Source organism: Hemiscyllium ocellatum, chromosome 9 (genome assembly GCF_020745735.1).
Source record: "Hemiscyllium ocellatum isolate sHemOce1 chromosome 9, sHemOce1.pat.X.cur, whole genome shotgun sequence".
Lineage (NCBI taxonomy): Eukaryota > Metazoa > Chordata > Chondrichthyes > Orectolobiformes > Hemiscylliidae > Hemiscyllium > Hemiscyllium ocellatum.
Genome location: NC_083409.1, coordinates 31,037,123 through 31,052,410, shown reverse-complemented (window position 1 = coordinate 31,052,410; position 15,288 = coordinate 31,037,123). Strand labels below are relative to the sequence as shown.

Here is a 15,288-nt window from a genome sequence, read left to right as displayed (position 1 = left end):
AATGCAGATTAAGTTTGTTCTAGTGCTGGAACCCCCCCTTCCATTCCAACTATCAACAAATATTTACTGTCTAAATTAGAGTGGTGCAGGAAAAGCACAGCCAGTCAGGCAGCATCCAAGGAGCAGGAAAATTGATGTTTCGAGCAAAAGCCCTATATCAGGACTGAAGGCAGGGAGCCTCCAGGATGGAGAGATATGGGAGAGGGGGCAGGGCTGGGGAGAAGGTAGCAAAGAGAACAATAGGTGGGTGGGGGTGGGGATGGAGGTAATAGGTCAGAGAGGAGGGTGGGGGAAGATAGCAAAGAATACAATGGGTGGGTGGGGGTGGGGATGATGGTGATAGGTCAGAAATGAGGGTGGAGTGGATAGTTGGGAAGGAAGACTGGAAGGTAGGACAGGTCAGGAGGATGGTGCTGAGCTGGAAGGTAGGAACTGGGGTAAGGCGGGGGGAGGGGAAATGAGGAAATTGGTGAAGTCCACATTGATGCCCTGGGGTTGAAGTGTTCAGATGCAGAAGATGAGGCGTTCTTCCTCCAAGCGTTGGGTGGTGAGGGAATGACGGTGGAGGCGCCCAGGTCTTGCATGCCCTCGGCAGAGTGGGAGGGGGAGTTGAAATGTTGGGCCACGGGACGGTGGGGTTAATTGGTGCGGTTGTCCCGGAGATATTCCCTAAAGCGCTCTGTGAGGAGGCGTCCAGGAAGGCTCCTTTGGGGCCTTGGATGGAGGTGAGGAAGGAGGTATAGGCGCAGGTTTTGCATTCCGACGGTGGCAGGGGAGGGTGCCAGGAGGGGAGAGTGGGTTGTTGGGGGGCGTGGACCTGACCAGGTAGTCACAGAGGGAACAGTCTTTGTGGAAAGTGGAAAGGGGTGGGGAGGGAAATATATCCCTGGTGGTGGGGTCCGTTTGGAGGTGGCGGAAATGTCGTCAGATGATGCGGTTTATGCGAAGGTTGGTGGGTGGAAGGTGAGGACCCAGGGGGGAGGTTTCTGTCCTCGTTACGGTTGGAGGGGTGGGGTTTGAGGGCGGGGGTGCAGTATGTGGATGAGATGCATTGGAGGGCATCTTTAACCACATGGGAAGGGAAATTGCGGTCTTTAAAGGAAGAGGTCATCTGGTGTGTTCTGTGGTGGAACTGGTCCTCCTGGGAGCAGATACAGCGGATGCAGAGGAGTTGAGAATACGGGATGGCATTTTTGCAGGAGGCAGGGTGGGAAGAGATGTAATCCAGGTAGCTGTGGGAGTCGGTGGTTTTGTAAAAAATATCAATGTCAAGTTGGTCATTTAATGGAGATGGAGAGGTCCAGGAAGGGGAGGGAAGTGTCAGAGATGATCCACGTGAACTTAAGGTTGGAGTGGAATGTGTTGGTGAAGTTGATAAACTGCTGAACCTCCTCACAGGAGCATGAGGTGGTGTCGATGCAGTCATCAACGTAGCAGAGGAAGAGGTGGGGGTTGGTGCTGGTGTAGCTATGGAAGATAGACTGTTCTACGTAGCCAACAAAGAGACAGGCATAGCTGGGCCCCAAATGGGTGCCAATGGCTATCCCTTTGGTCTGGAGGAAGTGGGAGGATTCGAAGGAGAAATTGTTAAGGGTGAGGACCAATTCAGCCAAATGAATGAGTGTGTCAGTGGAAGGGTACTGTTGGGGGACATCGGGAGAGGAAGAAATGGAGGGCTTGGAGGCCCTGGTCATGGAGGATGGAGGTGTAGAGGCATTTGATGTCCATGGTGAAGATGAGGCCTTGGGGGCCAGGGAAACTGAAGTCTTGAAGGAGGTGGAGGGCGTGGGTGGTGTCTCAAACGTATGTGGGGAATTCCTGGACTAGGGGGGATAGGACAGTATTGAAGTAGGTGGAGATGAGTTTGGTGGGGCAGGAACAGGCTGAGACAATGGGTCGACCGGGGTAGTCAGGCTTGTGGATCTTGGGAAGGAGGTAGAATAGGACGGTGTGGGGTTCCTGGACTATGAGGTTGGAAGCTGTGGGTGGGAGATCTCCTGAGGTGATGAGGTTCTGTATGGTCTGGGAGAATAGTTACTGCCAGTCTCTGACTTCTGAAGTGGAACGGGATCTCTCGGAATCTCATCAGTGCTTCTGAATTTACAGTTCACCTTGAGGGTCCTCTCTGGGCAATTCCCAATGCACTTTTTCTTCTTTTGCTACAATACTCAGCGACATGGACAAAATTTGACAAATTTGGGATAAAAGCAAAATACCATGGATGCTGGAAATCGGGGATGAAAACATTTTGATAGTTCCTCCATGCTTCTGTGCAAAATTCTGCTTCAGTCCCCGAACCATCCTTTTATTTCACCCGTTACTTTTATCCGTCATAAGCCAATGCCTTTGATCTCTCCTCTCCACGCCCCCTCCCCCCAAGCCCCTTTTCCTTAGCTCTGTGTTTGCTCCATAGCTGTTCGCCACAGACATCTTCCAGTCAATCAGAGGTCATCGACCTGAAACGCTAACTCTGTTTTTCTCTCTCTCCATAACTGCGCGTTTCCAACATTTTCAGCTTTGATTCAACTTATTTGGTTCGACTCAAAGCAAACTCGTTTGAAAAGCACTCCAACTCTTGCATACAGTTTCTCCCTGACTGCGTACGAGAAGATAGCAATGGAGAAGCATAATGCTTTTATAATGATCCAAGAATATTACAATTTAAGAATTGGAACCGGAAGCCTTCAACATCAGCATCATACAACGATTGAAAAGGAATCTGCAAATCCCATTTAGGCGCCAGTCCTGGGACTTGCAAAGTTTTTTTTTCCTTTAAAAATGCTCTTGCTTGACATTGAAAAGTTAAGGATGATAAAAGACATGCTTAAAGTGCCTGCATTATTGCCACTGTGAAAACATAGCTGAACGCAGCAGTACAAACTTGCGAGAGGTGCTTGGATAGTCTAGACTTTTGTGAAGATAGGTTTAAATTGGTTTGCCACTTCAAAGCAGACAGTGCTCTGCTCAGTTCATCAAGGAACATGATGTTAATACAAGAAGTTGGATTTATAGAGTACCTTTAATGTTCATTTAACACAAGTTTCTAACAGAAGCACTAATGAGGCACACTTTGACATTGAGCTACACAGGTGAAGTGCACTATAAAGAGTGAATTAAAGGAGCAGAGACAGAGAGGGAGGCAATTCCATTACTAAGTTTTCACTAAAACCACAATGTTAATGGTGGAATGGTGATAATCAGGATTTAAGTGTTGCATGCATTACTATCACTCATGGTATTCAGCGTGAGGGCATTCTTTATCCTGATAGAGATATTATTCCCACAGCTGATACTCCACACTGGGGTTACAGCTTGATAATAATACACCTTACACTCCACTTGTTGAGCTAATTATCCTGAATCACCTTTTCAGTTTTCAACTAGTCAGCTTATTTATCTATTTCACCTGTTTTAAATTCTGCTATGCGCTCTGGACCCCGGAAGACACAGATGGCTTAAGCGATGCAGAGAAACCGAATCCCAGAGATACAGATAGCTACAGGATCACATCCCTGCCACATTGTGGATTTTACTGACAAATGCAATGCCACACTGTCCCTCCTGGTGGAGCTCCTGAGCTATCCAAGATCCCTGCAGCATCACCGGGCAGACACTCTGTGACATGAAATGTTTGCATCTGCTCTGTACAGATCAATATAAAATAAAATCCAAGGCATTTCTGAAATCTGCTTAGTTCAATAACAATCACATTACATTACCGAACATCACTCACCAGCTTTTGACCAGCAACATTGGGTTGATTGGTCACGTTAAAGCAATGTCATTGTTGGATAGTGACTGTGTGACCGCTCTCAAGTGCTGACCTACCACTCTAGCAACCTGACTGGTCAATCAAGTGTCCACTGTGGACGTCTTCCTGTTCGGTGGTTGTGAAGGTGGAACATTCCAGAATGCGACTGCACAACTCACGTCCGAAGAAAAACACAGCAAAGTTGAACCCGACAGGTGAATGAGTCAGAAACCTGGCCACAGAGGACAAGGGGGCTGGCAAACATTTGACCTTTCTACAAGGTTCACGCTAAACGTTCACAGCTCAATGACACCAGAGATCTGCAGCTCGCTAGGGTGAGCTGAGGAAGGAATAGAGGGAATAAGAGCAGCGTTGGACCATTCAGCCCCTCGAGCCTGCCCCACCTATCAACCAGATCATTGTGGAGATTCTACCTCCATGCCATTTGCTGGCATATTAGCATTCAGTGATCTAATGATCTCTCTCCCGAACCTACTCAAAGGCGGAGTCTCCATGCTCCACTAGGGTAGAGAATTCCAAAGGTTCACCACCCTCCGAGTGAAAGAATTGCTCCTTAGGATTTAAATGACCAATCTTTATTTTTGGAGTGGCTCAGTGGTTCGCACTGCTGCCTCACAGCATCAGGGGCCCAGGTTCGATTCCAGCCATGGGCGACTGTCTGTGTGGAGTTTGCACATTCCCCCTCCCCCCGTGTCTGTGTGGGTTTCCTCCAGGTGCTCCGGTTTCATCCCAAGTCCAAAGATGTGCAGGTTAGGTGACTTGGCCATGCTAAATTGCCCATAGTGTTCAGGGATGTGTAGGTTAGGTGCATTAGTCAGGGGTAAAACGTGGAGTAGTAGGAGAGGGCATTGGATCTGGTTGGGTTACTCTTCAGAAGGTCAGTATGGACTTGTCGGGCCAAAGATCCTGTTGCTACACTGTAAGAATTCTGTAAACAAATTCTAAGACGGTGACCCTAGATTCGAGATTCCACTCTCCCCTCCCCATACATCCTGGAGATATGGACCTCACCTCAAAATGAGGGAATGCCCACTGAATACAGGATAATTGGTCGCCCTTATCAGACCAGCTCACGTGGAGTGCATGAAGAAAAAGACACAAAGCAAAGTGTGTGTATGTGTGTGGGTGAGAGTGAGTGAGTGAGTGAGTGAGTAAGTAAGTGAGAGAGAGAGAGAGAGAGATTTCATATGATTACCTTGTCCGGTCTTTGCTTTATAATAACAGCATTGGGGGATAGTTGCTTAGCTCAGTAGCTAGGCTACGGTGTTGAATTTGGGGAGGGGATGGTGACAAGCATAAATGGGGACTTAGTCTTCATGAAAGCTTGGCCATTCGGGAGAGGGTTAGGAAGCAATGCTTCACCATGGTGGGCAAAAACTTGCTCACAAAAAAACAGAAGATTTCACCTCGGAGATTGATAACACTGTAGTTGGCCAAAGGCATGAAGGGACACGTAGTGTTCGGAGAAACACCTTTTGTCCAGTTAAGGCTCCAGTACACAAGTGCCAGTAAAGGGAGAGAAAAGGGAAGAAAAGGAATTGCTGTTTTCCTCAGTCTACTGCTGACTTAATCTTGCGTGTCCTTCCCAACAGTTTAACAATTGCAACCATAGTGGTGGGAATTGGAAACATTGCTTTCAGAAATGGAATTTTTGGAAGGTGCTTTGTATGTTTCACACACACACAGCTGTGCTTAGAATACAATTGCTGATCACAATATATTGCTGACTAAAAATACCTCTGCTCCAACTTACTACGTTGTGACCTATAGTTGTATTCCCATGTTGCAAAAGTGGCTGGGACATTTCAAAGGTGGGATGGTATATTTTGCAATCACAAATGAAGGAAGAGAAAAGGCTTTATGGAGATGAAAAATTACAGTTTATATTTGAGATGCTTATGCCTGCACAACACAACAAGACAACACTGTGACTTAGCAAAAATGCACAACCTATTTCACTTCCAGGAACAATAGAATAGCGTTCCATATATTACACATGAAAAGTAAACAATAGTCTGAAGAAGATAGCAAGCAAATATGACTTTGGCGATGTTAACATGTTGATCATGAAATCAAAACACACCCTCAAAAAAACATCAAATGTTGCCCCTTTGATCAATGTGAGAAAGACAGAGTGCTGTCAGAGCTTCTGAAGTTAGCAGAATACCTATTACTTTCAGAATCCAGATCTACTAGGGTTGAGACTGCCAACAGCAACTACCACACTCCAAGTTCAACTCCAGCGAATGCTGTTCATCGCTCGCATGCCAGAAAAGCACCTGCAAAGCTATTACAGCTGTCTCACTAACAGAGTTATGACTTGTCCAAACCATGTTTCCACTGCAGTGCTGTTTCTCCATGCTGGACAGAATGTCCTGCTGCATGCAAATAAAGCAAAACATCTAGAAAAGTCAAACACGTTGGGCGCATTCAGCAACAAATTCAGTTAGTGAGACCAATACAACAGGAAGCATGCCATCTATATACACAGGTTAGCAAAAGGGCAAGAGAATGAAGGCAATGTAGAGGCAGATGACTCTCAATGTACCATTGTGCTCTCCTTTGGATCCAACCAGCCATGAGTACAGTGACCGCTGGCTGCTTAGAAACTCATGTTCTCATCAGGAATAGGATTATCTGCCAACATAAACTTCTGCTCTTCAGATGGTCCTACTCTCCAAACCAAGGAACATGAAAAGTCCTTCTGCACCACTGATAATCCTCAAGCTGCTTGAAATGTCACTGTCTTTCAAAGATGATCACTACAGTCCCTGTGTCATTCCTGAAAGCATAACAGTTTCCACAAAGCACAATTCTTCGCATGAGTGCAGTCACATACGTAGCTCCTACACACACACTAATGAAACTCTCAAATAGCTTTACTAGTATAGGAAAACTGAAAAGTGTTAGGTGCATGCTGAATTTAGATCCTGTTGTGAGCCCAGTCATGAATCAATGGGGATGGCTATTGATTCATATCAGAAAGCAGATAGAAAAGGAACTTCAGTAAGTCCTTGACCTAGACATCATTGAGAAAGTTGGGGATAAAACCTCAGCTTTCATCCATAAAAGTCACCAAGGAACCCAAGACAAGAACAAAATATTGTCTTCATTGATTAATGATCACCAAATGAAGCCATTCAACAAGAAAAACACTCAACGTCAATAACTGATGAGTTAGACAAACCGAATGATGCTAATCACTTTGTGAAACATGACCCTAATGTCGGCTATCATCAAATTGATCCTTCAGAAGAACAGAGGTATCCTGCAATATTCTTCAATCACTTCAGATTTCTTCCAGCACTTTCAATATTTATTTCAGATTTCCAGCATCTGCAGTATTTTGCTTTCATTTAAGGTAGCACATAGTCTTGACTGCTATTGAAGTTTTGTTTAGATTCAACTTTGAGAGAATTTGGCTAATCTCTTACCTACTGTAGAGATAGGGTGGACTTACCTCACTACCACTTTGTTGAGCTAGGTTAAGTCATGGATGGACCCATTTGGTGCAGGCTGGGCAGCCAAGCCAGAATACCATTTGATTGGTTTCATCACCAGGCAATTCAGAACAATTCCTCAATTTGCTTCTTGGGTTGTTACATTAAATGATTCAGATGTGTGTAGATATGGACAATTCATAATTTTGCTTTAACATAATACTGTACTGACAATGTATTAGTTTCCCTAGCCCTCTGAGCAATATTTGGTATTTCTTCACAAAAGAACTTATACCCAAGTGTTGTTCAACCTCTTCAATCTTCTGAAGTTTTAGCTCAGTTGTCTGGATGGCTGGTTTGTGATGCGGAGTGACACCAACAATGCGGGTTCAATTCCTGCACCACCTGAGGTTACCATGAAGGATTCTCCTTCCCAACCTCTTCCCCTTGCCTGAGGCATGGTGATCCTCAGGTTAAACCACCACCAGTGTCTCTCTGTCACAACAGAGCAGCCCCATGGTCTGGTAAGACTGTGGGGACTTTACTTCCTCAACCTTTAACCTGAAGAGATGTTAACCTGTACCATATGTTTTCATCTTTACAGACTGAAACTTCTGTTTCTTCACACATGATAAATGATCTGATAAGATAGTAACATCCCTGTATCAAGATTAAAATGAATGCAATGTTCACTGACATTCTGTCAAACACAAGGTTATGTCAAACTCAAGCCAGTTGGATCACCAATTTCCTGTAGGAATGCACTAGTTATCTAATATGCATTAGCATCTTCAGATGATTCTTTCTGCATCCTTCCTGAAGTACAACTTGAATAGTTTTCTCCAAATGGAAATCTTCTTTGGACTGTAGTGAATCTGATAAAGATCTATTTTCTCCAATGCTAAGGGTGCAATCCTGTGTTCTAAAACAAAACAAAGAACTGTGGATGCTGGAGATTTGAAACAAAAAACAGGAACTGCTGGCGAAACTCAACAGATCTGGTAGTATCTTGGGGGAGAAAGCAGGGCTAATCCATGTTCTATTTGCCCCATCTCTGATTGTGCTAGAGAGCCTTTTTTCTTCTGCCATTTCTTCCTTTAACTTCTAAATACGTGTTTTCTAATTTTGCAATATTGTGTCGGTGTTGCTTTGAAGGTTGTTCAAGCTGTAATTTAGCAATGCTGTTTCAATTTCCCTTTTAAAATTCAGCATTCTATAATATGGGATTGCTGTAACTTTGTATTGGTTAATAGAGTTGGGGGGTGGGTGGTTTGGTACAGCAGTTCCATGATTCTGCAGTCAAAATAGATGGTTTCCAACATACAGGCTACCTGTCTTTTCACAGACAAAATGGAAACTGCAAATCCCCCTTTTTAACTCTTGAACCTGTTCAACACCACTTATTTTCCTTCTTCTTCGTGCTACAGGAAAGTTTAACCATACTCATAGAGCTTTGATGCCTTTCATTTCCAAGGTGAAACTCACTTCCCAAGTGAACTGGCAGATGTCACTAGCTTCCAACTCACACTTGCTTCTGCGCTTCTCTTACCAGGTCTAAAGTAAAATGACATTACCATTAAGTGTTGCATCTCTATGGTTGATCTTCCCATGAGGTTGCTTGCAGGTGGTTTGACTATTCAGCTGCTAGATTGCCTGTATGAGTAGTTCTCAAAGGCATAGAACCTTTGAAACTGCAAATATCCTGGATCCACTAGAAGTCTCACTTGTTATCATGCGTTTGGTGTTGCTAACTCAAATTCCAATCCTCATTGCTGAGCGCCACATTGTATTTTCTGGGATACCATGGGCTACCAGCTTATAGTTGGAGTTGTGTGCTGCCACCAAATGCACCTTAGCTTCTTGCCTTAAACACAATGCAGTTTATAACATGTTCAGAAGCAGTACAACTTACATTAGTAAGACAGATTGACCAATAAGAGCATGAGAAGACCAAGAATACAGGTCTTCACTGCAATAAGATCCTAATCTTAATGGAACCCTTTGCCTTATCTGGATCCAAGTTCATATGACATCAACTAGGAGGAGCTTAATGCAATCTCCAAAACTACCTGTCTTGTTACCCTACACAACACAGACGAGGGTGCTACCTACCAACTTCCAGAACCGTGAGCTCTTCAAATCACCACTGCTGTATCATAACTCACACCAAATCCTATTCAGCTACCACATGAGATCATTGACCTACATTAGCTCCTGTTCTGGAAAACTCTCCAATTAAAATTTTAACCCTTGTTTTTCAGATGCCCCATGCCACCTCTTATGCTACCTCCAGACGTACAGCACTCTACTAATTCCGAACTCTTCCTTACACAACCCTGGGTTTCTTGGCTCCACCATTGGTGGCCATGCTTTCAGTAACCGGGGCCCAAAGCGCTGGAGCTCCCTCTGTAGGTCTCATCAACTCCCTTTGCTCTTTTAAGTCGCACCTTGAAGCTGCCTCTTTGAGGAAGTTTTCAGTTACTTGACTGAATATTTCCTTATGTGGCTCTATGTCAAATTTTGATCGACTCTTGCTCTTGCAAAGTGCCTTGGGACGTTTTGCAAAGGGTGCAATATAAAGCAAAGTTGTTGTTCTTGCAGGGGAATAGTTTAAAGATGTGAAAGCGAATAGATCTGACCAGATTCATGCATCGAGGCTGCAATGGAGTTGTCCACAGGGTAGACCATTGTCAAGGATGGGGCAGGATACTGGATGAAGTGAGACTGAGGTGTGTGTGTGTGTGTGCACAAATGTGCGTGTGTGTGTGTGAGAGAGAGAGAGAGAGTGTGTTGGGGGCAGGTGGGGGTGGGGTGGTGCGGGGGGGGGAAACTAAAAAAAAACACAAAAAGGTGCAACTTCCCTTTATCCACACCACCATGTCTACATCACCTCCACAAATAGTAACAGTAAATATTATTGCTGGAATCTGACAGCATTTCACTATGGGGCTACGTTGGCACACTGCAACATGTGAACCTGATTAGTGTGTTTTGCGAAGGTTTCCAGGAAGATTTTTGAGACTAGCAGAATATATTAAAAAAAAGATACAAAGTACAAGAGGCCAGGAGCAACAATTTCTCAACATATCCCACGCCAGTGTGATGAAAAGGGTTTTATTTGGCCACAGGAAGGCAGCAATGGCATCATGAACATAGCAAAATGGAAAGTATTAGATTTTTTGCTGCAGCTGGACAGACAGACAGACAGACACACACACACACACACACACACACACACACACACACACACACACAACTCAGAAACAAGTGCTTGCATGTCAGCATGCTATTTGACAACAGGCATACTTAAGTTGATACCTGCATGAAAATGAAGGCAGTTATGGCAAATCACCAGAGGACTATGTGTGGCCATTGCACCATTCAGCAGCTTTAGAGATGGGAAGGGTGGGGACAGTGAGGAGAGCTAACCTAGATGAGGGAGAGCAAAGATGAGGGATACATTAGCTTGGTTAAAAAGGGGCAATTTTCAGCCGCTTCAGGACCAACATCCAGCCATTTACTTCTCAACTTAAAAACATGAAGTCATGTGACAGCTGGTCAAACTCTATTGGAAAAATACAGTGCAAAACAGAAATGGTCATCAGATGATGAACTTCACTCAAATTGACGGTGACACTGAACTTTACTTTTCAAGGTGTTCTTGAAATCCTTATATTTTAAAATAAAAAGGCTTGTTTATCACATTAGAATGACGAGAGGGGATATGGAATGAGACAGATCAACCCCTGAACAGAGCAGTGAAAAATCTGAAGTAAAAACAGAAAATCCCTGGAGAAACTCAGCAGGTCTGGCAGCTGCTGTGCTGAGACAAACAGAGTTAATGTCTCAAGTCTCTTCTTGGAAACCCAGCGAGAAATCTGAACAAGGGCTTGACGTGAGGATACTTCACACCCAATCCTCACACATGAGCAAATCAAACTCCAGAATAAACATCTAGCTCTTCTCCACCTCAAAACATGCACAGAGAATATCCTTACAAACTCAGGAATCCTTAAGATCCACAAACTGTAAGAGCATCCCACTCCATATTCATCTACAGAACTCAAACCTGCTTTGAACCACCTACCTCCACCGTACTGCTAGTAACAGATTTTCCTTTAAAACTTTATTCCTTTATGGGGACATGCACTAGCTGCCATCTCTAATTGTTTCTTGTATTGAACGGGATAGTCTCACATTGAGGACAGTCAGGAGTCAGCCAAGTGACTGTGAACCGGGAGTTACATGTAGGCCAGACCAGGTGAGGATGGCAGATTTTCTTCCCTAAAGGGCAGATAGGTTTTTACAACAATTAGACATGACCACCATGCCACCCATAAACATCCTTACTTTATACATGATAAAGTACAGATTTGACACGGCCCAGGGAATCCCTTGTGGACTCAGCCTGTAAGTCTCTCTTGGTTCATCTGGAGATCGTACTCTTTGGTAGTCTGAAATAAAAATCCTCTTACAGACAGTTTAGTTTAATTTTAGTCATCCCCTTTGTTTAGCAATAGCATCACTGTTACAACATACCTATAAGTTAAACTAACTGGGTTCTAATAATTCCGGAGAGTAGGATATCAGCTCTTCAAGAGCACTGTACTGTTACAAACAGCTTCCTTTATATAAAATGTTAACAAAAGCACTGCATGCTCTTAACTAGACAGATAAGAGTGAAGGACAATAATACAGAGAAGTTAATTGATAACAAATTTCATTTCGACGTTTGAATCAAACACTGTTATTAATTTCACAAGAGAACAGCCGTGAATGTTATCACCCAGTGTCCTGTTTACACAGATTCACTGATGTTAAGGCAAATGTTCTTAATTGCCTTGCCCTCCCTGTCTGTCCATTTTTTTAGTGTGCAGCAAATGTGTTCTATAACGCAACATTACATTTTAGTTTAAATGTTTAAGGACAAGTTTTAAGGCGATAGACTTTCTCATACAGAAGTTCTTCCTATATCTCATCCTGGAATACAGTCCCACCTCAACTCAAGACTTCCTTGAGACTCCAGGAGCTTTTATCCTCTTGATGGGTTCTCCCTGCACTTTTTGTATATTGTTGCAAATAAGGAAACGAATCGTCGACAGGGGATTAGAACATAAGGAGCAGGAGTAGGCCATTTGGCCAGGTGAGCCTGTCCTCCCCCCCCCCCCCCCCCCACCCCCCATTCAATAAGATCATGGCTGATCATTTTGTGGACTCAGCTCCACTTACCTGCCCACTCTCCATAACCTTTAATCCCTTTACTGTTCAAAATCTATCTTTGCCTTAAAAACATTTAATGAGAAAGCCTTAGCTGCTTCACTGGGGAGGGAATTCCACAGATTCACAACGCTTTGGGTGAAGAAGTTCCTCCTCAACCCAGTCCTAAATCTGCTCCCTCTTATTCTGAGGCAATGCTCCCTAGTATTCGAGGGCTTCAAGTTTGAGAACACCTTCAAGGAAGGATGGCGGACTGTGAACGGACCATTGGAGACGTGAGCAACACAACGCTTAAGGAAACAGCTAGTGGCTTACCTCACACGACTGGATGCAGTGGATAAAGTGAGGGTCTGGATACCACTGCAGCATTCCTGTGCACACCATAGCCTGCGAGAACACAAACCCAAGTTACTTTGTTAGTCGAGTGAAGAGGAAAATTAGAAACGGTTTGATTACATACACAAGGAGTGCTCTCACTTTAATGTTGCAACTTTTATGATCCATCAGGATGTCCCAAAGTATTTCACAAACTATAAATTACCTTGAGTTTCTGTTGTTTTTGAAGCATAGGCAACACAACACAACCCACTGTGACAAGGTGTTTCCTTTATGCTGCCGGTCATTAAAAAAAAGACTAATGTTGTGCTTTGAACTATCAAGCAGATCCTTTTGATCAAACAGTGACATATTGGAGCATTTCACATGTGCTACTGCCCTCTATCAAGTTGCCTGCCTCTGTCGCCAGATGTTCCAGGTATTCTGCTGCAGCACCAAACAACCCATTATTCTTTTTTATGCATTCATTCACAGGGTGTGGGGGCGTTGCTGACTGGGCCTGTGTTTGTTGGCCTCGAGATGGTGGTGGTGAGCTGCTTTCCTGTAATGCTGCAATCCATGTGCTGTAGATGGGCCCTCAATGCGCTTAGGGAGGGAATTCCAGGATTTTTACCCAGCGACGATATATTTCCCAGTCAGGATGGAAAGTGGATTGGAGGGGAACTTGCAGGCTGGCGGCATTCCATGTATCTGCGGCCCTCATTTTCCCAGACAGTCGTGGTCGTGGTTTTGGAAGGTATTGTTGTCTAAGGAACCATAGCAAATTGTTGCAGTGTATCCTACATTTGCCACTGTACATTGGTGGTGGAAAGGGCAAATTCTGCCAGTAGTGAATCGGGTGTCAAACAAACAATGACTTGGTTCTGGATGGCGCTGAGTTTCCCAAGTATTGTTAGACAAGTAAGGATCCAGCCAAATGAAGAGTTTCACCACACTTCTGGCCTGTACCTTATACATGGTGGAGGTCATATTCATAGAGAGTTATCCATCGCAGAGTTCCTAGCATCTGGCCTACTCTATAGCTACAATAGGTATATAGTGATCCAGTTAAACTTTCTGGTTAACATTAATCACCAGGATATTGGTCCTGGAGGACTCAGAGGTAGTAACAGCACTAAAATATCAGAGGGATATGGATACATGGGTGGCACAAATGTTCTTTTCTACTTGCTAGCCCAACTCTGTGAAACAGCCATCGAGGTCCACAGCTTGAAATAGACCCTTCGGCCCAACTTGCCCATGCCGCCCAGTTTTCGCAAATATCTTTTGCCTACATTTCGCCCATATCCCTCCATACCTACCCCATCGATGTACCTGTCGAAATGTTTGATAAATGACAAAATTGTACTTGGTTCCACCACTACGTCTGACAGTCTGTCCCAGACTCTGAAGAAAAAATTGCCCCCTGGACCTTTTTGTATCTCTCTCCTCTCACCTTTAGCCTCTACCCTCCCGTTGTAGATTCCCAAACCATGGGAAAAAGCTGTTGGCTCTCTACCTTATATATGGCTCTCATAATTTTATCGATCTCTATAAAGGTCGCTCATCAGACTCTTACAATTCAGGGGAAAAAAGTCCCAGCCTATTCAACCTCTGCTTATAACTCAAACCTTCCTGCATTTTTTTTTTAGTAAATCTTTTCTGAGCTCTTTCTAGTTTAATAATATTCTTCCTATAGTAGGGTGACCAGAACTGCATGCAGTTCTCTAAATGTGCCCTCATTAATGTCTTGTATACCTGCAACAAGATGTCCCAACTCCTATATTCAATGCACTGACCAATGAAAGCAAGCACGCTGAAAGCCTTCTTCACTGCCCTGACTACCTGTGACTCCACTTCCAAGGAGCTATAAACCTATACCTTTAGGTCACTTTGCTATATAACACTCGCTGGGGCCATACTGTTGACTGTGCAAGTCCTGCCCTGGTTTGACCCTCCAAAATGCAACATCTCCCATTTATCTAAATTAAACTCCACCTGCCATTCCTCAGCCCACTGGCCCAATTTATCAAGATCTCACTGCATTCCCAAATACCCTTTTTCACTATCCATTATACCACCAATCTCACGGTCATCTGCAAACTTACCAGCCATACCGCCAAACTTTTTATCCAAATCATTTAGTTGAATGACAAATAAAAGTTGACCCAGCACCCATCCCTGTGGCACACCACTGGTCACAGGCCAGTTTGAAAAACAACCCTCAACCAACACCCTTTGTCTTCTACTGTCAAGCCAATTTTGTACTCAGTTGGCAAGCTCTCCCTGGGTCCTGAGAGATTCAACCTTACCCAACAACCTGCCATGCGGTACCTTGTCGAAGGCCTTGCTAAAGTCCATGTAGACAAGGTCTACCACACTGCCCTCATCGACTTTCTTGGTCACTTCTTCAAAAAACCTCAATGAAATTTGTGAGACACGATGTGCCACGCATGAAGTCATGCTGACTATCCCAAATGAGTCTTTGCCTCTCCAAATGCCTGTAGATTCTGTATCTCAGAATCCTCTCTAATAACAACTGTC

At 44.2% G+C, this 15,288-nt stretch overlaps 1 protein-coding gene across 1 annotated transcript in view; it reads right to left on the bottom strand.

Annotated features, from left to right (window-relative positions):
• Positions 1–15,288, bottom strand: part of LOC132818488 (pappalysin-2-like) — a 487,615-nt gene that overhangs the window by 75,563 nt on the left and 396,764 nt on the right. The window contains exon 20 of the mRNA XM_060829547.1: positions 12,745–12,816. Coding sequence (XP_060685530.1) covers positions 12,745–12,816 — 72 coding nt within the window. The remainder of the gene's footprint in view (positions 1–12,744; positions 12,817–15,288) is intronic.